A 22,652-nucleotide genomic window follows, 5' to 3' on the forward strand; every position below is an offset into this window, starting at 1 on the left:
AAAATTGATGACAGGAAAAACTCTGACCAATATGTGCTGGATTTTGTGAACCCTGGGCATTTGCCTTGGAATTAGCTGTTTGATATTTACTTAGCTCCCCTTCTTCTCAAGAAGGAAGATGAAGATAACTCTGTTCTGCAGTTCTGTCATGAGAACTGTCATTTGAGAGCTACTTGAGGACAGGGATATTTGATTTCTACACACAGTGTGGAAGCAGAGTGGAAAAAATGGGATGGTGGTGAGGTTGAGGAGAAGGATGTTTGCTGAAGCAATGGGAGTGAGGGAGAAGTAAGCATGAGACCAGAGTACTTACCTGTTCAAATGAAGCTATTTAAATCAGAGTGTGAAAAATTAACCCAAGAATTCAGATGTTGAGTTTGGTTTGAGTTTTTACAAAGTGCATAAAAAGTTTGTAAGCCAACCTTCAATTCACAGTCAGCACTCCTGGAATGTGCTGCAATGTGTGGCATAGCTGGATTTTTTAATTGAATGTAACACAATCCGTTGGTGGCCCGTCAGAAAGGAGTGGAGAATAGGATGTTCTTTATTTGAGTAGTTATAAGGAAGAACTGCATGACAGTGAACGCACATTAGAGCTCAGTAAAGCTCCATGGGAAAAGCATAAGCCTCAAAGCAAAAGTACTGCTATTCCTGCTTAGACCATCTGACCAAAGAAAGGCTTTCCTTCAGGAAATATCCTCTGGACAAAAGTCTCAGAAGTTCTAAAATAAGATTTTCTATGGTATACTGGATTTTAAGAGATCTTTTATGCACAAAAACTGAGTACTGATGGAAAAACAGGAGCTCCAGGAAGGAAGCTGTGATCAAACTGGTATATTCTCTAGCAGAGATCCAATTCTAACAGGATAAAGATATCTGATACTGTAGTAGCTGATTCATTTTTCCTGTAAGAAGACCTATACTGATGTGGAGCACACTTATATCTACAGCCATACTTGTACAGATGCAGTCGTTTAGCTATTACTTTCTTGTCCAAATGCTCTGAGGCATTTCAGGCTCAGCTTTGAATATAGCCATACATTCATTTCTTATGAATAAAACATCACATTAAAACGATCCCCTTCAGCAACAAAGATTTGTCTTGAAGGTTATTTTCAAATTTTCTGTACTAATATAGCAATTTTTTTGTTACCTTCACAATTTCAAAGCACACCAGAGAGCACCAAAAACAGCCTGCCTCACCCACTAGTGTTCAGAGATCTATCATGGCTCTCTTCAATTCAGCCTTTTTGTTATTAATGTTCTTCTTTAACCAATTTTCCAGTAAATCTTAACTTTTTTCCCCACTTTGAAAGTAAATTAAATTTACTAAGATAGCTATCCCTAATGGCATGTTTCTACTGAAGTAATCCACATGTTACATGTCTTTGAAAATTGCCATTTGCACAGAGTGAGTAGAATTAGCTATAAAAAGATTTTAAAATTCTGAATGCCACATCTGCAGTGAATATTGGGAATTTGTTTTAGCTCACAGGCTGTTATCTCTGTCAAGAGTCCTTTTTTTGATAGTACAATAATAGGTGCCTGCTAGCAAGAAAAAGATTTCTTACCTTCATTTTTTTGGAAATAGTTGTATTGTAGGGCTGACTATGGGGATCATAATATTTTTGTTGTATATGTTAAGTTTTTGGTCTCTGTAATCCTTATTATCAATGAATTCTTGAAAACTGAATGGGACATAAGTTATAGGTAGCTTTCGGTGGAGCCCATCCCAAACACCCTTCTCTCCACATTGTTTATAAAAGGACTGTAACCATTTGCTGTGTGAGGACTGACCGCCTCATTATGCATTTAAAGTTCAAGTGGTCTGGACCCTTCCCGTGGGAGTTATCAGGGGCTCAAGTGTTTACTCAGTTTTTATATAAGTTTTACAATTTTATATATTCTTATCAGTAGCTGATGTAAACTGAAATTAACTGAAAGCTAATTTGGAGCTCCTCACAGGAGTCTAATTATTCAGAAAAGTGACTTCAGCATAACCAAACTTAACTATCTCAAGATAGCTGGTTCAAGTGGTATAACTTGTTTATATGGGTTGGACAGATCTGTGCTTATGTCATGAAGTGTGAGGATTTGTGTCTGATAAAATACTTTATTTCCTTAATTTGGTATTTTAAAGAATCTCTTAAATGTATCATTTAAGTATGAACAAGGCATAAAGAAGCATTCAAAAGCTGGAAGATCATATTGCATGTTTTTGGTCTTTCCATCATCACTAAGTCTCTGTGGCCCTCTAATTGAAGCTTAGATGTCATTTCCAAAGAGCTATCTGTACTTTGTACTGCACTGCATAGACCTGTGTAAGGAATAATAAAACTGTATCTGTCACCCCAGAAAAATAGGACACCCATGTACACAGTATTGGCAGCCCTGGAGCTTTTGACATATTGCTAGGACAACCTGAAGCTCCAGTTGTGCAGTACTCTTATTTCAAACCATTTAAATTAATTATGGAAAACTAATTATGGAAGTTATTTAAAAGTGAAGTATGGTGATTTTTTGAGATAAATTGCAAAATGAAGACCAGGAAGTGTTAGAAGTGTGGAGTACATAAATTTATTACAGCCACAATTAGTGATCAAAAATATTCTACTATGAATATTTTTGGGGGAAGCAGGACACAGGCATTCCCCAATCTTCCATGTCTTTGTGAACTTGTAGACATGGAGCTTCTTCCCCAGGTGGCCACCATGGTGCTGTCTTCAGCCTCCCTCTGGAATGGCTCTGTCCTCCTTTGGATTCACTTGTATGACATGGCTTCAATCTGCCCAAGAAGCAGTTTAAGCAATACAATATCCTTCCTCAATGATGATTTGGACACTGCACTAAATAATGCTCTGTTAGTCAGTTTTAGGATGCCACATTCTTCCAGATCAAACTATTTTGCATATTTGGCCCATAGTTGTAGATCAATTGGAAACTCCCTAGTCTATGCAGATTTGGTAAGCATTTATTTACCAGAAATATCCTTTCATATACTATTTTATCAATGAGCAACAGGATCCAGAAGCACAATCTCCATTCATAAATCAATAGATGCCATCCAAGAAAATCAGTTCTGGGTTAGAGAACATGGACATGTGGAGAAGGACTGATATTTGTGAGAGATGATGTTACAGAGAGATGTGCAACAGCAAAGTCACAATTGCAAAGTATCTGGAAGTCTCAGATGAAAACACCCCAATTAGCATGCATGGCAGGGCTGAGATTAATGTAAATTAGGAAACCTTCTCATTTTCCAAACTGCTAATCTGCCTTGAACAAGAAAAAATATATTTGAGACCTTGAAATGTAAAGTTAAATTTCTCCCTGAGTGAAACACACACTTTTTTCATTGCAAAACAATAATGAAGGGGAGAACTTCCCAGCAGAGCTGCAGGTCTTCAAGGTATTTTTCTTTTTAAGGGCAGATTAGCACGTCAAAAAGCAGAGCCATGTTTTATATTTACATTTTTAGCCTTCTCTTTATACATTAATGAGACTGCAGCTCTCTAGTGTAAGTCCCTTGGGTGTTACTTTGACTTAGCATATTTTTTAAAACATTTTAAATCCACAGTAAAATCTTGGAACATTTATCCTACTACAGCCACAGTGGGGGGCATCAGCTGGGAGAGGTGAGCTTTCAGCTAAGTGTTCATTCATGGAACTGAAGCAAGCAAGGTTTAAGATTAAATTCAAGCATCCAGCTGATGCAATAGGAGCACCTGGGATGCTCCGCTCACACTCATACCCCACATCTGGAGTCCAAATATTTTTTCCATTTCCATCCCAAATTCTAAAATGCAACTCAGACTTCTTACACATGAGCTTTAGTCTGGTGATGTCCTCATATTTCAGCAGGTCTGTATAAAGCTTTCTTCTTTTCAGCAAAACCATGAGTTGATTTGGAAGTCATGTAGCAGAGGCCTCCTGCACCCTGTTTCTGTAGCACCCTTAATTTTCATGCACAGTGTGACATTGTCTGCTATCACATGAACCTTGATTAGAATTCAGAGGTGAATATTTTATTCTGTTTCAATTTTGTTTTCCATGAGTGCATAGGACACCAAGCACAGCAGGGGCTGCAGCTCCTCCGGGTGTGTGGAGCAGTGTGTGCCATTTGCCATTCTGGGGGACACAGCTCTGCCTCTGGGCCAGCCCAACGCCAGCCTCATGGCAGCACCCCCAGGACTAAATTTTAAGATCCTATATGGAACATGAAATGACTGCAGGTGATCACCATTGGCCATTTAGTCATAAAGTGCTCTTCTGAGGACTCAGACTCCAATAACTGCAGTATTTTTCCCCAGAAGTTTTGGTTAACATTGACTGATGGTTTATAAGGGGGTTACTGTTCTTAGTAGATTGCTTTTAATTTCCTTTCTTATATCTGATCTGGAAGTGCTTTTGCATGTTAAGGATTGATGATGTTTTGTCTAGAAGTAAGTTTCAGGCAAAGGAATGAAATGCAGCATTTCTTTCTTTACATTCTTGTGACTCTTGACTGACTGTATGTGTTGTCAGATAGAAGCAAAACTGCAGTGTTAAAATTTTTGCCTATGGTATATATGTCTTAATAGATACCATATGGCAGGGGACAATGCATCAGACTTTTTTTATGGGTGATTTTTTTGTCATTAGACTAAAAGTAGTAATGTGGGAGTAAATTAGTAAAATAATTTACTCTCCTCCTGACCTTGCCAGCTGTGATTATTTTTGCTTCTTTTGGTGTGTAAAGCTTTGTATTTAGGTTTTGTTTCCTGATTTTTTTTGCTGCTGTTCATGTTTGTTAGCTTGCAATATATTTTTTGAGGAGTTTTCTTTTTATGGGTGCCATTCTGCCTTCAGTGGGCAGAAATTCAGCCTGCTGACTATGCTGCCCTTCCCTTTGTAATACTCTCAACATTGTGGTCCATTGCTGACCAATGGGGGAGAGGCATTATGAAACTGCAAGTAATTGGATCATTGCACTATTTAAGATCAACCAGGAGGCAAAGTAAATTACTACATGTTTTACAAGAGAAAGGGAACAACTTCCAGACTTTCTGTTTTGTCCCATAAATTGTAAAAAGAGATGTTAAATATGCATAGAAAATTAAAGCAACTTTTTGTGTGTTTGTAGAAAAGTGGTATTTTCCAAAAATACCACTAAAGTCCACAAATCACAGTTCATATTTCTGTTTTGGTGATGAAAGAAAGCATGAGCAATGCGTATCAGGGAATCAGTTTGATTTTCACACTCCAGCTTTGCTGAGTACCTGAATTCTAAAACTTCTGCTTCTATTGCCCCTGTGCATTTCTCTGGTGACAGTGAGGTGAGACTGACTGAGATCACCCTGTTGGGGTCAGCCAGGCGCTGGTGAGGGATGAGTTCTCAGTCAGGCTGGCTGTCCCTCTGGGCTTCCACATCCTGCTGCTGGTACACACCACACAGAGCACACTCACCCTCCCAGGAATGCTTTAGCCCAGACCTAATGCCTTCTAAAAGCTATCAATGCTATAAAAGCTGTATTTATGTTATAAAAGCTATCAATTTAATCAATTTGTGGCCTTAGAGGAGGAAAATCTGATTTTTTCCTGATACAACAGAGCATTTGTGGAGCATACAGGTGGTGTACAGGACTGTGCTTCCTTCCACACTAGTTTGATCTGGACAGAGATACTGGTGGATTTCAGCTAGCAGCATTGAATTTCAACATGGTTTCAAAAAAAGAACTCCTGGAGATGGACAATTTTAATTGAAATTCCTCCATTCAATCCATAATAATCCAGCCCCAATTCTCCCTTACCTCTCCCACCAACTTGGTCAGTCATTCCTCTGCTCTCTTCACCCCTTTGCAGAGGCTGAGAATGGCCAGTGGTGCCCATTATGCAACTTTATAGTTCTGGTTTTTGTATTTATGAATTCTGAGGAATTTGTAGCAAACCAGCACTACTGTGTCATTGGTGTCAGCTGCTGAAAAAAGGCAAACATCCTGGCTCTTGATCACAGTGCTACAGACACTGTAGGTACAAATGGCACATGTGTTAGTGATTGGCCATGTATAAATGTATGAAGATAAAACCACAGTCTGTTATCACCTCAGCTGGCTTTTCCCTCACAGATGCATCTCTCCTGCCTGCATGCCATCTTTCCAGAGCAGACAGGCTTTTGTGAGACTTCCCAAAAGATTTCCCAAAAGTCTCCCAGAGACTGTGGGACTGGCTGTGTCTCAGGTCACTACAGTGTCCCAGCAGGGGCCCCTGGGGCTGTAGGAGGCCTTACATAGGTCACCCTAATGTAGGTATTGCTGAGGCTGCTGTAAGCCCAGCTGTGGGAAGGGGCATCATGAGACTTGGAGCACCTCCAGAACTGCTCCTCTGAATGGAAAGTGCCTCTTGTCTCCAGCTCTGTGGACATGTTGCAGTTCATACTGGTGAGGGACAAACCATGGCTTCTGTACACATTATCGTTTTACCCCAGACTCCAGCTGCAGTGAGCCACTTGCTCACTTTCAACCCCCTCCCCACTCCATGGGATGGGAAGAGAATCAGAAAAAGGTAAAACTCATGGGTTGAGATCAGAACAGTTTAATAATTGAAATAAAGTAAAATGTAATAATAATGAAAATGAAAAAGGAAGACAGAAATAAAACCCAAGGGGAAAAAACCAAATAGTGCCAATACAATTGTTCACCACCTGCTGACCAATGCCCCTCTCATCCCTGAGCAGAAATTGGCAACTTCTGGCCAAGTCCCCCTGTTTATAGACTGGGTATGCCATCCTAGGGTATGGAATATCCCTTTGTCCAGTTTGGGTCAGCTGTCCTGGCCTCACTCCTCCTGGTTTCTTGTGCACCTTTTCCCTGGCAGAGCATGAAACTCTGAAAGTCCTTGACTTAGGGGTCAGCACTACTGAGCAACTGAAAAATCTTATTAGTGCTTATCATTGCTTATCAATGTTCTCATATTTAATCCAAAACACAGCACTAGGAAGAAAACCAACTCTATCCCAGCTGACCCAGACAACACAATATGATTTGAAGTTGACTTTCAGATCATCTGAGATAAGGAATTGGGGGATAAAACAGGATAGCTTCCATAACAACATCACTCCAAAACAGGAAGAGAAGTCTGCAAACGATAAATACTCCATCTGGAAAGATTTAGATGGAAGTCCCTCTGGTTTCATTATGTAGTTATGGTTATTGATTGGTTTGGCTGACTTAATTTGCCTTGGAGGAAACTATCAATTTTAAAGCAGAGTTCACCAGTAATGTTGGTAACAGAGATATAAGGAGTAATTAGGGACAGTGCAAGTGCAATTAGGATAGGAGATGCAAAGTGGCTCCTGCAGTGACTGAGGCAGTGACGGCAACGCGGGCAAACGCAAAACACGGCTGCGGGCAAACGATCAAAATAGAGGAAATGCGTTACGAGGCAGATTGCTGCCAGAAACCATTATGTTAATTCTGAATAAATTAAAGAGAGACTTAGGCTTTTCTAGGTAAAGCCATTATTCTAATTAGTCATGCTAGGCTATGGAAGAGCAAACAGGATACCAGGAGATGTTACCAGCAACCATATAGAAGGGATGCTGTCACTGCAAACCACTCAGACCAGCTCAGCTGAGTCTGGGGTAAAAACTAGTTTATTTAAAAAAAAAACAACCTTGGTGCTTTCTAGGTGTGTTATAGATCCAATCAGGATGCATGTGTTTATAGATGAGTGCTGGGCAGTTACATTTTTACTGACCTGTGTAGTGAATGTCTAGTTATTGCACAGCAGTGTGCCATTTGATGTTCCTTGCTCTGGTCAGCAGGGAGGTTTGGTTGGTTCATGGCTCTGTTTAAGTGAGTGGGTCAGGATGGTGTTGTCAGTTAAGACAGCTGATTCACAGTTTCACCTTTACTAAAGCAAATCCAGGGCAATTCCAGGGACTCCAGTGCTGCTTTGGTGAATTGTCGCTGCTGTAAGGAGAAGGATGTGGTTACTGCTGGCTCTGGCAATGAGTCTGGTGGGAGCCAATGTCTGACATGATAATAAGGTGTCTCTTTGTCACATTTGTCACTGGTATAACCCTATCAAGCAGAGTGTCTCATGTTTGGCTCATGAGACAAAGATTTATGTTTGCAAAGTGGAAAGATTCAGAACAATGCTATATTTTTTGGAAGTTGTATGAGAGCTGCTCATATGGATGAGACACCAGACAAATGCAGTAACAATTAAAAAAAAAAATAGTGGATGCAAACCAGGGACAGTTGCTTTCCTTCTACAGAATAAACTGGGATTTGGTGCTAAAATAGAAACTGTGAAAAGTACAGAATGAAGGTATCGGCCTAACAGGTCTATAAAGAAATATATATAAATTGCTATTATAAAACATGCCAGGACTATTAGGAAAACATTTAAAATAGATGTTGGCTCAAGCCTTTGGAAATAGATTTTTTTCTTCTTCTATATTTCAGCAACACAGTAACTTGTTAGCATTTTCTATTTATATAACTGCTGGTCCCTGTTTACTGTTACTAAATCTACTTGCCTTGGAGCACTTAGTGCCATGTTGGTCTCTATGGAGGATTAAGATTTCAGCAGTAAATTGTCTTCTCATCCCTTCTGACAATGGCCTGAAACCACCAACATGCTGCAGACCAGGGTCTCACCACCCCATTCCCCTGACTCGTGGAGCCAAATCACACATTACACAAGGGACTCATTCAATGTCCTGGAAATTTTGCTATAGAAGGGGGATATTCTCTTCCTCATTCTACACATTTTCCATATGTGTAGCTCCTGTTAGGTTTAATGAGACCAGTACTCATAAATCCCTGAGATGAAATTATAACCCTAAGTGGGGTCTAACAAAAGGTGCTCAAAAGTTTTGATTAACAATCCCTTTAAAGAGAACATTAAAAGGGAGATTAAGCAAAAACATATCCTCCCTTTCAAAGCACATTTTCAAAAATCTGTTCATTAGTGATTCATTCCTGAAAACCTCTGTTTCTAGTGAAGGGCTTCCTTCAGCAAATATTCACAAATGTGTATATAAAGCACTTCTCTTGTAATCACCTAAAGGTCCTAAACTGAACTGTTTCCCTGAATCCCAATTTGGGAATGTAATTCAAATGTGAACTTGCAATAAATTATTGTTTTCAGAACTATAAAGAAAATACATTTAAATTTTACATATGGGGAAAAAAGGTTATAAAACCCTTGCTTCTTGTCTCAAGTGTGAGTCACTTCAGCACAGTGGTACCCTCTGAAGAATCAGGTTGCTGTATTCAGGCTCTGGTTGTCTCCTGACCACAGAAGGACTTATGGATTTTAGAGACAGACTTTATTAGGCTGTTTTACATGTATCTAGTTTTTTCCTAGTCTTCTGATTAACATGTGGATGGTATTTTCCCCCCAGCATTGCAGATAGTGAAAGGATTTATTATTTAATAGTGAAGCAGTAGCAATAAAAATAATGAAAGAAACACCTGACTTCAAGAAAGATAAAGATAACATATTGCTGGGTGGGAGAATGTCGATTGCTGGTCTTTTCTTTCTTCATACTCTTTAATAATTTATCAAACCATCCTGACCCTTAATTGATCACAAGGGCTACCAAGTGTTTTAGCAGTCTGTTACACTCTGTCAAATGAAATGTGTTTTTTCCTGTGAAGCAGAATGAAATCACCCCCCAAAAATCAATTGGCAACAGTGTATTTCAGCTGGGTGGGTGCAGTTCACTTAGGGCCATATTCTGCACTTTTACTCCAGTTGAAAGGAACTTGCATGTGTAATTTAGAAACCTTTAGCTGGCTACTTGCTTGGGTAGGAACTGCATGAGCTCACAACTGTACATTTTCTTCCCATCACTAATTCTAAAATTTTAAGACCTACATTGCAGGGTCCTGAAAGGGGTTCATAACTGTTTAAGGGTGTTGCTCAAATATTCTTCCAATAAAACTATGGCATTATTTCAGTCTCCGTAGCATTCAGTGAAAACATGTATTTCATTTTTACATATGTTTACAGCTAAGTCTCAAAAAGGTCCTTTAAACATCTGAAGATACACAGGACAAAGGGAGGTTCTCTGACAATGTGGTCTGAAAGCTGCAGCTTTAGCAGCTGTAAATAGCACTTCATGTCCATATACATTCATTTATCCTAAAATGTTCCTTAAGGTCTCCACTTGGCTTTCTGTGAGTTCAGGTCTTGCCAACTACCAGTCCAGCTGTGCTGGGGCCTGTGCTGCACCTCAAATAATGTGGAGAGGCACACAGCTTCCCCTGAACTAGCAGAGGACCTTGGTTCTGCAGCAGTCCTGGAGACCTGTTCTAGAGGGATTTTACTGAGGAACTAGGCTCCTTGTTAACAGCCACGAAGTTGTCACTTGTCCCAGCACTCCTGCATCTGAGTGGTGTGGCCTTCCTTGTGACAGGAGAGTGGGGGCAGCTCTCTGTATAACTGATCTTCAGTTTCATAGAGAGGATGGGCTTCTGGAAAGTAGAGACCGTGGGCATGAGTTCCCTGCCAAAGTGATTACTTTAATTGATAATGATTTTAAAAAGGCCACCAGCATCTTTCTATTTTGAAAAAAAATTAATCATCCTACTTTTCCTCTCTGAACAAGTCCCTGGTGCTGCATGGGGGAAACAAATAGTAAACCCTGGTTTGGCCACTTCAGCATGGGATTCAGCACAGGAGGTGTTTTCAGGCACAGTCACTTTTGCATCATTCCCTGCTTTACAACACCAGACAGAACTGTGCTTACCTTGTGGATTTGTGGATCACCCTTTCAGATGCTAGAGCCTAGATGGAGAATGTAGGCCTCCAGCTCTGTTTCCCAAGGGAAAAAATTGTTGCAAGGACTAGGTACTTTATTTATGCATAATGCAAAATCTAATTTGAAAATGTCTGTTTCTGACTCAAATTTATTATCTCTTAATCAGGAATTATTGCTTTCTCAAAGATGTCAGAGTTATTTTGTTACTTGGAGCTTTTTGTTCTTAGAATTTCATCAATATTTTATGTGTGGCATTTTGCTCTTCTCACTTACACATATCTTTGAAAATTGAAGCATGTAGCAGATAATCAGTTTAGAAGCAACAAAGCCAAAATGTGTTCATTCATTTTACACCTGTATTTAACATTCACTCTCTTGTTTAATATGATACTCAATTCATATAATAAGTAGGAAATGGTATCCTACCTGCCATCTGGTTCATCACTGGAAATTCTGTTGAGCCTTATCTATAATGAAGGGTTTACCAAGGACCTTGACATGCAGATGAGCTCCTTATATGAAGTTCTGGTTTAGAAAACTGTTTCTTAAGGAGGATATGTCATGTTGTAATACAGAACATTATGGAGTTACATAACACAGAGTGAAAGTAGAGCTATTGCAGATCCATGTTTCTCAGACTTACAAAGCAGAGAAGGATGGGACTCTGTCCTGCATTTACCTGTACCATTAGATGCTTCCCAAGCTCTATCAGTAGAAAAGATCATCTTTTGTCTTCCAGAGGCCCAAATGGAAGAATGACTGCTATAATCTATGTTTCTCCCTTTTGGAGAAGCTACACAACAAGGCGAAAGTAATAATGAGTTCAGGATCAACACCTGAATTTGGGCATTTGTGGACCACCATTTTCACATCTCACTCGCCTTTGTGTATGCCATCTTATAAAAGAAGCAAAATATTTCCCTGCATTAGTTGTTACAGCCCTACTAGTGGTTCTGTTTATTAATAAAATAATTTCAAACATTTAAAGATTGAAGTTATGTATTTATCATCTGACTTTTCCTAAGCTTTTCCTTCCAATATTTTTCTCTATCCCTGCATTTCTTGTATTAATTTTATCCCTTGAAATCTACCTCTTCACATAGAAGTTCTTTGATTCAGTGACTGTAGGTAGTGTATTGAATAGAGCTAAGCACATTGTGATTAAAGTTTATAAAAACAGTTGCTGAATTCCCTCTTGAGAGAGACTGAGAATGTCTAATTTCTGTCTTAGCAATGCTGTTGGCAGGTCCAAGGCATGTCTGGGATTTGAATGGTTGAAATGGTTACACTGATCATACTGAGACTCCTAAAGCCTCAGAAATTTTAGGGGATGGAGAATCTAGAAAGATATCTGAAACATGTCATTATGAGGAGTGCATGCTGTAAAAACTAAGGCAAAAGGAGTTCAGAGAGATGTTAACAGCTTCTTTGCACACAGCACATTTTAGAGCTGTGGATGGGTGCCTCTCACAAAACTTTGAATGTCTCAGTATTCATTAAGTCACACAGAAACACTTGATTTTTTGCTAAAGTGTTTATAGAGTTTTATACAGGATGATCTTAAAATTTTACCTAAAGATTATTAGTTTTGTGAGACTTGTGAGACTTTGTGAGACTAGACTTGAATGTACATTGTTGCACTGGTCACCAGGGTGTGAGGGAGATACCCATACACAATATTGACCTGAGCCACTCTGAAGCTGTCAGAGGTACATACAGGGCCCAATTTTGTTCGTAGAGCTGCTATACAATCAGGCTTGTCTCATTTAAAATTTTTGAAGCAGAATGTTTTTTCACTTTTGTACTTTGATTTGCTATGGGGTAAACATGCAGTCTGAAAAGCAGCTTACCAGTTTGGAGAGGGGCTGGAGGAGAAGGGTGGAGTTACCTTCCATAATAAGGAACTGCAAAAAGACGCAAAGCAAAAGGGTGGAATAATATTCTTTGCTCTTAATTTAGCAAGTTCTTAGTATCAATTGAATTTTCCATTTTTTTTTTTGCATTTTTATCATCTTTTGTTCACCTTTTCAATAAGAAACCTTGGAATTTAAGTATCAAAATATTTTTTAATATTACTGTCACTCACTGAAGTTTCATTATTTAGTTGTTGTTGAATGTTCTGAAGGCTCTGAACTCCTAAATGGAGTTGATGTACTCAGTAAAGGTCCAGCAGATGAGGAGGGTTGTTTTTATTGTAATAATATAACAATCAATTATTAATAAAATATAAAGATAACATGGTGATAAAATTATAAAATTGGGATTTGAATGATTGCTGTACTATTCATTGACTTTTTTCTGAAAAAAAATTGAATGAGTTGGGTTTTTTTCCTTGTTTAGAATTTATTCTAGTAACTGCAAAATTGTTCTTTTTTTAAACTGTAAATCAAAGGAAAAATAAATTCTCCACAGATGTTATATGTGTTTGATGTATTAGGCACATTTTTGCAGTGTACTGCCTGAAATCTAGGGAATTCATTAACTCACAAGTTGCTGCCAAGGAGGGAAGCAGTCACATTTCCCAAGCCTCTCTGGCTGTCCCCTGGCTGGGGGATGTGTTAGGGCAGCCTTTGTCCTCCCTTGCATTTGGCTGGCTCTGGAGAAAGGGGAATTTTTTCAAACTGAAGGGCTGTTCCTGCTTCTCCCCTGACAGCATCTGTTATTTAATTACCCTGATAGTCTGAGGCTGGCTGTTTCCCATTCACAGCCAGGGATGATGAGAGATGAGAGCTGGTACCCTGCAGCAGCCCCAGACCCCAGCCCACAGCGCTGAAGTCACTGACTTCAGAGAGAGGGGCAGGCTTTGGGAAAGTATCAGAGTTACCACCTGGGTGAAGCAAAGCAGTTGCCTAACTGTGAGGGACCTCTCTGGGTATATTTTTTGGACACACCTGTCTGAGCAGAGCACTGCAGGACTTCAGCACTGAGAGCAGGGCAGTGAGCCTGGGCACCGGTCAGCTGGGATTCCTTAAGGATTTTATTGCCACCCCTCTCAATTAGCCAAGAAAGGCAAATACAGCAGGGCAAGAAGTGGCCAAACCTCATCTGTATTTAGCCTCTTGTAATAGAGAAGAGTCAGTAAAATACCATCTCTCTGGATTTCCCTACTACTGATCTCCAGAAAAGAGGCTCCATTCAGGAGAGCTTGAGCCTTCTCTGTGACTACCCTGACAAGATGAGCTTCAGCTTCATTTGGGGATTTGAGCTCTGACTGTGTGAATGCCAGAAAATCTCATGTGGATTTTCAGTGGGGAACTAACTAAAAAAACCTGAATGAGGAGGTTGTGGTTGTTTGTAAAAAATACAGGCATCACTACCATCACCTGCTGCTCTCCTGTCACTCCTGGGATGGATCACTTAAATTCACTGTGGCTCATTTCTCCCGCCCAAAAGCTGAAGCTGGTTTAGAATTTCATAGCACTGAGGGTAAATAACATCCATAATCTTGAGCTATAGTCTGTCATCCTCACCAGTACCTGACCAGGATTTCAGACATTGCTTTTTGCCTATAAAATGTGAAATGGTTTGCTTGTGAGACAGCCTCCACTCCATGCAAGGTTCTGCTGGCATCCAGTCCCCTGGGGCACCAGGTGGAGCAGTGTGTTTGCATTAGGAAGGATTTATCCCCCTCCTTGATGTAAACCTCTCACTTGCAAACTTCTTCCACCTCTGGATCTGTGGGGGCTTATGAGGAATTGCTGCATTCACATTACAGGACAATTCCCAAAAACCCAGTAATAAAGGATTCTGAGCCTCAGAGATTGTAGGTACGCAGTTTGTGGTTATTGGAATTGGGGCTGTGGCTGAACCTCATTCCCAGTGGGTGAGAAGCAGGTGAGCAGCACTGACAGCAATGAGCCATGGAGAGCCCAGGTGCACTGACCAACCACCAAAGGGACCAGAGGGCACACAGGTATAAAGCATGAACATGAGGGTATAAAAGGTTGGCTAAAGAACGGCTGATTCTTGCAGCCTTGGTTACTCTGTATGGGCAGATACCTGGAGCCTTCTGAAGTGGCATGGTGTTACTGTGTATGGGTTGAAGCTGTCTGAAATTGTATGACAATACTCTGTGTATTGTAGCTGTCTCAACTGTAGCATATGCTATGATATATGCTGTGACAGGAGATGAGTTTTATTTCTCTGTTGTTGTTTGAATTGCAACAAGTGAATTTGGGAAATACCAACCATTATAAACTTTGAGATATAATCACCAAATAGCTGACAGTGACCTTTTTTGAGCTCAGTGTTGCCTACTCCCATTGCCTTTTCCTTTTGATCCTATTAGCAGTGTTTCAGCCCATGTCACTGTTTTCTGAAATGAAGGCTCAGTATTTGAAGTAATTTGGAACAAGGCATTCTCTTCTGATAACTGTGTTTAAAAGAATAGTTTCATCATTTACTCTTTCATGTAGTAGGCGTAGAGGTGTAGTGATCCATTCTGGTAAGATTGCCTTCCTTTAAGCCAAAGGGTGTCAAACAAACAACCAAGTTTGCACTACTTTGTGGGAAACTACAAAGGGGCTCCAAGGGGAGAAAGATTGCTGTCAGATATTGTTTTTACATTAAAAATACAGTTCTTTTGTCTAATGTTGAACTGCAGTGAATTCCAGAGGGAGAGATTAATAGATGACATTTACATTCATTCATGTATTAGAAGCATATATGAAAAAGAAATAAAAGATCAAAGGAATGTGTACTGGTAAAACTGTGGAAGGTTGCTGCTTTTACTTCAGATCAGAAGAGTTCATGGATCTGGAGATCTGGAGTTCATCTGTTTTTCCCAAGTAGATGTCCATTAATAGATAATACCTTCCTCTAAGAGCTTCATTTTTCCTATTAAAATATAATTTTTTTTTTTTTTTTTTTTTTTTTTTTTTTTTTTTGCTTCAGGTGTTATTTTCTTTTAGCTTTGTAATGAGTGTAATGAGGTAATGGAATAACTGATTTACAGTAGCTGTAATCTATCTCCTCCTTCAAAAATGCAACTAATTCCTCTGGTATTTGCCTCATGAAGACTAACAGCAGTAAATACACAGAGCCTTGCAGTAGATGCAAAGTCAGCCTTGGCTCAAGGAAAGGCCAGCTCCAGTGTTTTCATTGGCATTAATTCTAATTATTTGATGGCATACCCCTGGGGTTTTTTCATTTGGTGTTGCCATGATGAAACACATGGCAGATGCATTTCTCAGTCTGCTAGCACCTTGCAATGAGCCATTAACACGTGTTACTGTTTCCTTCCTCTGTGTCTTCCTCCTAGGAATTATGTCTGACCACCAGTTTGGAAACCAGTTCATGTGCAGCGTGGTGGCTTCCCACGTGAGCCATCTCCCAACCACCAACCTCAGCTTTGTTTGGATCGCTCCACCTGCAGGGACGGGCTGTGTCAACTTCATGTACGTATGCACACAGAGCCAAGGGCAGATGCTCACTCTGGAGATAATGGAACCATCCAACCCACTCACACTGGCTGAATAAAAGAGTCAGAGTACACTGCCAGGGGTAGACTGTAATTTGAAGAAAGAATATTGAATTCTTCCTGGCTGAAGCATTTCTGTGCATATTGGGACTTCTTATTTTCAAGGCATGTAGGAAGTCTAGCATTTAAAAGAAATGGATTCTTAGTAATTAATCATGTAGTTGATCCTTTAAGTATATAGCCTATTTGCACTGATACAGTCTTGTAACTATTGCATTTAATATAAGTTAGAACATCACACAAATATTCATATTGTAAGCATCAGTATAAAATGCAAGTATTTGAGAGTAGCTATACTCAAGTATTTACTGTTTCTAATTTTAGACACTCTGAACTTCTAATGAACCAAAAATGACGAAGAGCGTTTTTCTGGCAATTTGTTTTAAAGACATAAATTATCATTTAATGATTTAGAAATAAAGGTCCAACAAAATAACTTAACTTGAATTATTAGCATATATATTACTATCTATTACAGTCAAGTAATTCCTAATAATTAGTTCCAGAATTTTACAGACCAGATTTTAGAGAGAAAATACACTGAGAATGCAGTCAAAAATAGAAAATGTTTCAAGTTTGACATTTTCAAGAAAAAAAAAAGGCAGACAGCTCCCTAATTCAATAAGTGAATAATTGCAACATTTCAGAGACATTTCTGTAACTGTGCTGTTGTCAAAACAAGCTTTCTGAGTATTATTCCCTTTTAATCCATACTGGGAAGCAGCAGGTAAGTGCCCCATATAATCAAGTTGTTTGAATTTTGTAAAAAAAAAAAAAAAATGAACTACTGATGTCTTTGACTACATAAGTTGCTGATGGTGAACACAGTACCTGTAGATTGGTTTACCTGTGACTATGATATTTCCCCTTACCTATATAATAGACTTTTTTGTCTATACTGTCAGGATACATTATTTTTTAGCTGTGATCACAATGTCAAGACATTTTTATTTCTAGCTCTTTTCTTCTAAACATCTAATAGGAAATTCAGAAATAATAGTTTTGATGATTGGTAACTAAATTTTGGGAGTGTATCTGTTGCATATACATTGAGGAAATCTGTCAACTATGGGATTTATACAACCTTTAATTCCTTTCTAAAAATGGTTTCCTCTGTTGATAAAGTTGAAGCAGCTAAAATTTGTTTGAGCTGCCTGTACATCTTCTCTGTGTACTCTTGCTTACACCCTTTCTTCCTTGAATTTTTTGGTTTTTCTGGTATTCAAGAAATATTTGTTGAATTCTTAGACCTAACTTGCAGAGTGACTGTGAATGTATTTGTTATGAAATGTGACCCTCCATTGTGAGTTTTGAGGTCAACTTCTAACCAGTCATTCATTTTCCTGTGGGTAATTTTTTCCCCTGGTTTTGTATTGGGTTTTTTGTTCATGTTTGCCATTGTTGAAGACCTGACAAATAACTCTGCAGAAATGCAAATACTACTATGAATGCTGATTCTCATTCAAGTGAAATTAAAGGGATATTTTCTAAGGCAATGAATGTCTATCTTGAAATCCATCAAAGGTTCAACATTGTCTTCAGTGGAAACAATGAACAGTGGAAACAGAGTTAGACCAGCACTGAAGAGTTTTGGAAATCAAACCTGTAATTTCCTGTTTAAGTTATAATCCACCTCTTTGGCATTAGCACCCCTTGAACAAAGGTGGTGTTTGCACTATGTTAGTGAAGTCCTTAGCCAGGTATAGCAGAAATCTGAATTTATTGTTGACTAGGTAATTTGCAGCATGGATGTAAAGCTACATCTGGCAGGGCTGAGAGTTCTGATCCTGCAGCGGGGAGCCCAGCACCACAGCTCCCAGGGTCCCTCGGTCAGTCTTGGTGGCTTTTCAGAATGTCTCATATGAGGTATAAGGATGCTCCATGGGTGATACCGTTTTGAGGATGAGCAAAATGATGCATTTATATCGGTTTGTTTTCCCATAGAATAAGTTCAGACCAGAGTGGAAAGGCTCAGCTTCTCTGAAGTTGGTGTTTACTCCAGGATCACGCTTGTCTGCAGGAATATTGGGTAAATGTGATCATCAGTTGAAGGAAATGTAAAAAGGAGAAATATGTTTTACCTCTAATCCTCCTCCTCAATTTTTCTTCAGCTGCCCACACTTTCTTGCCTCAGCTGGTGTTTCTCCTGCTTAGTAAATCACTAGTTGCAGTAAACAAAGCTATTTTTATGGTGCAGTGTTAGTCTGCCTACCTTACCCAGTTCCCTGAATACAAGAGCTCCAGAGGACTCAATCTTATTTGTCTCCCTTTGTACCTTTACAGCAAATAATAAACAAGTTTTTTTAACACTTTCAATTTAATATAAAGTTTAAATTTATTATAGATTACATTTAATATATACATTTAATTAATTTTTCTTTAACTTAGTATAACTTGGAAGTGTTTAGAAAAGATATGTGAATTTATGGACTCTGACTATAATTCAGTACAGGTAAGAGCTTCCTATACTGTTTGTTGCCAATTTGTCTGTGATTCAAATCAGCTCATTAGTCTTTGACCTCTCTGGGGACGGATAATAAGGTTATTAATTAGCATTGGCTTTGATGTGCGATTGAGTGTTGATTCTTCTCCCTGGACAATTGTCAGGAGGAACGGAACAAAGGTCACCAGGCAAATTTCTGACAGGCCAGATAGCTTTTATTAAGTGCACACACTATTGACCTGTTCTGGCTTCCACTAAAGCAGTGGACTTCTGTGGATGTGACACAAAGTCACGACCCTGTAGACATCATGGCCAAAATTCCCTTTCACTTCATCTGTGCTTTTTGGTGTGCTCTTCTAGAGCTCAGTCCTGAAAAAAACAGGAGCCCTAAGACATGGGATTTGTGCAGTGATGCTGTCAGCCTGTTCTTCTTTGTAGCTCTTGTATCCATTGGTAACCAAACAAAAATGACAAAGGAGTTGAGATATTAAGATACTAAGTTTCATAAAAATCAGTAGCCATGCAGACCATTTATATCTGTAAATTTGGACATTCCCAACAACAATCCTCCCTGCTACAACGTGATTTGTTTATAAACTGCCAGAAATATTCCTGCTGTCAATGTGTCAGCTCCCAGTCCACCCTGCATTTCCCAGTCATGGTGAAGGAGGATGGCTCCTGGCCACACTTAGGTTACTGAAACAGCCAGTGAGGGACACACAAAGGTACCTGTGTGTTCCTGTGCTGCAGGAAGGAATGCTGTGGGGAGGGATGTGGGGCACAGTTCTGCAAGGAAGATGGGTTTATTTCTGTGTAGGTGAGATGCAGGGGCACAGCAAACTGGGATTCACACCAGCTTGCTAGCACAGCACTCAGTTTCTTTCTAACTCCACTGGAATATTCCTAATCTCTGCAGTTTGATGTAGTCCAGTTATTTCCATTGCACACAGTGCTGTGCCACTGCTGGCCCTAAATGTAATGTTACCTGATGAAGGTTTGCATCTTTCCTTGGCTCAGTGTTTTACTCAACAAGCCTTCTCCCCAGTTTCACCAGGAATAGGGATGGTGTAGAGCCCTGTGCTCCGTGGGGGAAGATGGCTGGAGCCAACCTGTTTCTGTGCAAAATTAGGCAATAGCCTTTTTTTTTACACTAGTTGTGTGCAAATTTATTTTAACTCTGTTGGGCTCTTTTTTTTCCTCAAAGTATGTTATAATGGCTATTAAATGAGTATTAAAAGTACCTTTCAATGAAATAACTTCGAAGAGAAATGCTGAGTGCTGCTGGTGTTCCTGTAGTATCTTAGTGTGATGTGTAGTGTGTTTTCACCATAGATGCCTCCAGCTGAGTTGAGGAAATGAAAGCTAAGATGCATCATTTATTACAGAATAGTCTTCTTAGCAATAATTTAGGACTATGTTAAACAGGTATTAAGCACAGGGCCTCCGAAGCAAATTGCCAGGATCTGTAAATGCTCTTTACCACCACAAAAGAGTAGGTCCCCCTTTACACTAACAAGTAATTTCTCTGATTGTGTGCAAATTTGTAAAATATTATCTTCGTAATCCTTCAGCTAGGTTTCGTGGTTTGTAATTTCTGCTCTAAGCTCACACTAACCTAGTTAAAGCTCAGCCTGACAGCAGGGATAATAATGGCTGTTAAGCAGGGTGGCATGCTGGGCTGCATCTTAGGATGTTAAGCCTGTTGTTTTATAGATGGCTTAACTTACTAGTTTGCAAAAGTGATAAAGCTGACCTAAATAGCAAAAGCATATTTTGTTTTGGCCACCAGTATGGTTTATTGCAGAAGTTCTGGCTATTGTATTGCATAGAAATGTAGGCTGTAGAATGTACCTAGAAAAATAAGTATATTTCTTATGTAATCATTCGTGTTAGTCACTGAGTGGGTGTTTAATAATTATGGTTGTCTATATATTCACTATAACTTCTATTAATGGAAGACTGGACTTCTGTAAAGCTATCTGCCTGAGTCTGTAGGCAGAGTCTAATAAGCTAAAAGACCCAATCACATATTTTATGACAATTATCACAGCCTGTGGTGTAAACAGCTCAATGGGAATAGCTGTGGTGGTCTCTCTGTGTGAGGACAGAAGTAAGAGAGCAGTGGTGGCTGAGGCAGGGCACTGGCACATCACTTACGTTGAGGCAGGAGAAGCTGATTCTCAGTACAGCTCCTGGAAAAAGTCTGGGACTGAATTCTGAGGCAGACAGCTGTTGGAAGAAATTTTCAAGAAAGATGTGTTTTTCACTGAGAATATGCCTCTTCCCATAATCACTTAAAGTTACAACCCCGTTCTGGGAAGTTTGAAGTACCCTGTTCCAGAACTGATTTTTTCATGCCCATGTGTTTAAGCCTGTTTCAGGAACTGGCAAAGGTGTTAATTATGAGCTCAAAATACCATGCTGTACAAACACTACAGAACATAAAGTCTGTGATTGAGAGACTTGGTTACCTATTTAAATCATTTATAGAAAACCTATGATAATAATTATAGAAATATTGAATAAACAGCCAAGATTACATGCTTTACTATATTAGTTCTCTAGCTAGGGTGGGGAAGCTCTATATTATCTGAAGGACCCACATTCCTCTGGTAAACCACTTAGCTAAACTGCCTTTTAAGACACTGTTTACTGTGGTTTCTTCAATTGTTTGAAAGAGTACAAAGGATAATCTTAAAGATTAAGTACACAAGTATGCTTGTACATAATGACAATACACACAAATAACACAAAAGTAAACAAAAACCAGCATAATTCAGAAGTGAGGTCCCTTAAGTCCCTTGCATTTATGTATAATCAACTCTCAATTATATAGTCGTGTATGTTTTTCTCCCTCACATTCTTATGATGACACAGAATTGTACACTGAAATACACTGTTGTTACAACATTCTAGTTGCTGCCATATTTGAAACCTCTGCATTCATTTGAGGATTGTGCTATAACACATGAAAACCTTAATGTACAGATAGCCTTGACTTTGGGGAATTATAAAGAAGCAGCTCTCTGCATCAGTAAGTGCTGCATTTCTCTTCCTACTCTTTTCTGCAACAAAAGGGTGAAGAAGGATATTTCATAGCACTTTGTGATATTGGTGTGGATTCTGAGTTAGGGATTGTATGAGCAGCATCAAATCAGAGACAGTCGTTGCTTACATTCAGAGTAGTTCCAACATTAGCCCAGTGTTGTAGTCATTTTATTTTTTCTGTATTGCTTATAACTTATGCCTTGTAGAAAAGAAAAATCATCAGTAATTGTTCATTGCTGGTGTGTCAGTCTAGTGGAACTATGAAGAAAAATTACTCCCATGCTTGGTTTTCCACTTCCCTGGGTAGAGGCATTGTTGTGCTGTCAATCAACATTATGTATAATATTCTGAAAATCATGAGCCAATATTTGATTCTTATCTTGGCTCTGCTCTCATGTCCCATTTTGATGTGATGCCCAGATTACCTCCTTTATCTTCTGTGTTTGTTAATTTCCAGTGAAATGCAAACACTATGCATGGAATCATTGTGGCTCTTCTAACTATGACCCCAAACAGTAAAGACTCATCTGACTATGTGAAATTAGATTTAATTTGTCTGTTAGTTCTGTCTTAGTTTTGTCTATTTTGTGTAAAGCAAACAAAGGTCACTAATGAGAAATTGTGGATGTTTTCAGAAACTTTTTTAACAGAAGATAGTAACACAAAGGGTACTGTGTTGGTGAGTACTCAAAAGTGTTCAGAGCAAAGCAAGAAAACCATGAGAGAGGATGAAAGCTGGTTGCACCTAATTGTCCACTCCTGAAAAGGGGTTTTCAGTTATTTCAACTGGATATAGGATATGTGCCTATCTCCAGGCAGGTGTTTTTATGAGCTTTGTCTGTAATTCCCCTGAGGGTTAATGGGTGTGCAAGCTGGTGCCATAGACATCCAGGCCTGACATTCAGTTCTGCATCTAGGGAGAGGTACCT

General features: G+C 39.2%; 1 protein-coding gene across 2 annotated transcripts in view; it reads left to right on the forward strand.

The window, feature by feature from the left end:
* Positions 1-22,652, forward strand: part of RELN (reelin) — a 277,039-nt gene that overhangs the window by 63,939 nt on the left and 190,448 nt on the right. For both annotated transcript variants that reach the window (XM_053942869.1, XM_053942868.1), the window contains exon 3: positions 16,014-16,149. In XM_053942869.1, the coding sequence (XP_053798844.1) occupies positions 16,014-16,149 (136 nt within the window). The remainder of the gene's footprint in view (positions 1-16,013; positions 16,150-22,652) is intronic.

The sequence above is a fragment of the Vidua chalybeata genome, chromosome 5 (genome assembly GCF_026979565.1).
Source record: "Vidua chalybeata isolate OUT-0048 chromosome 5, bVidCha1 merged haplotype, whole genome shotgun sequence".
Lineage (NCBI taxonomy): Eukaryota > Metazoa > Chordata > Aves > Passeriformes > Viduidae > Vidua > Vidua chalybeata.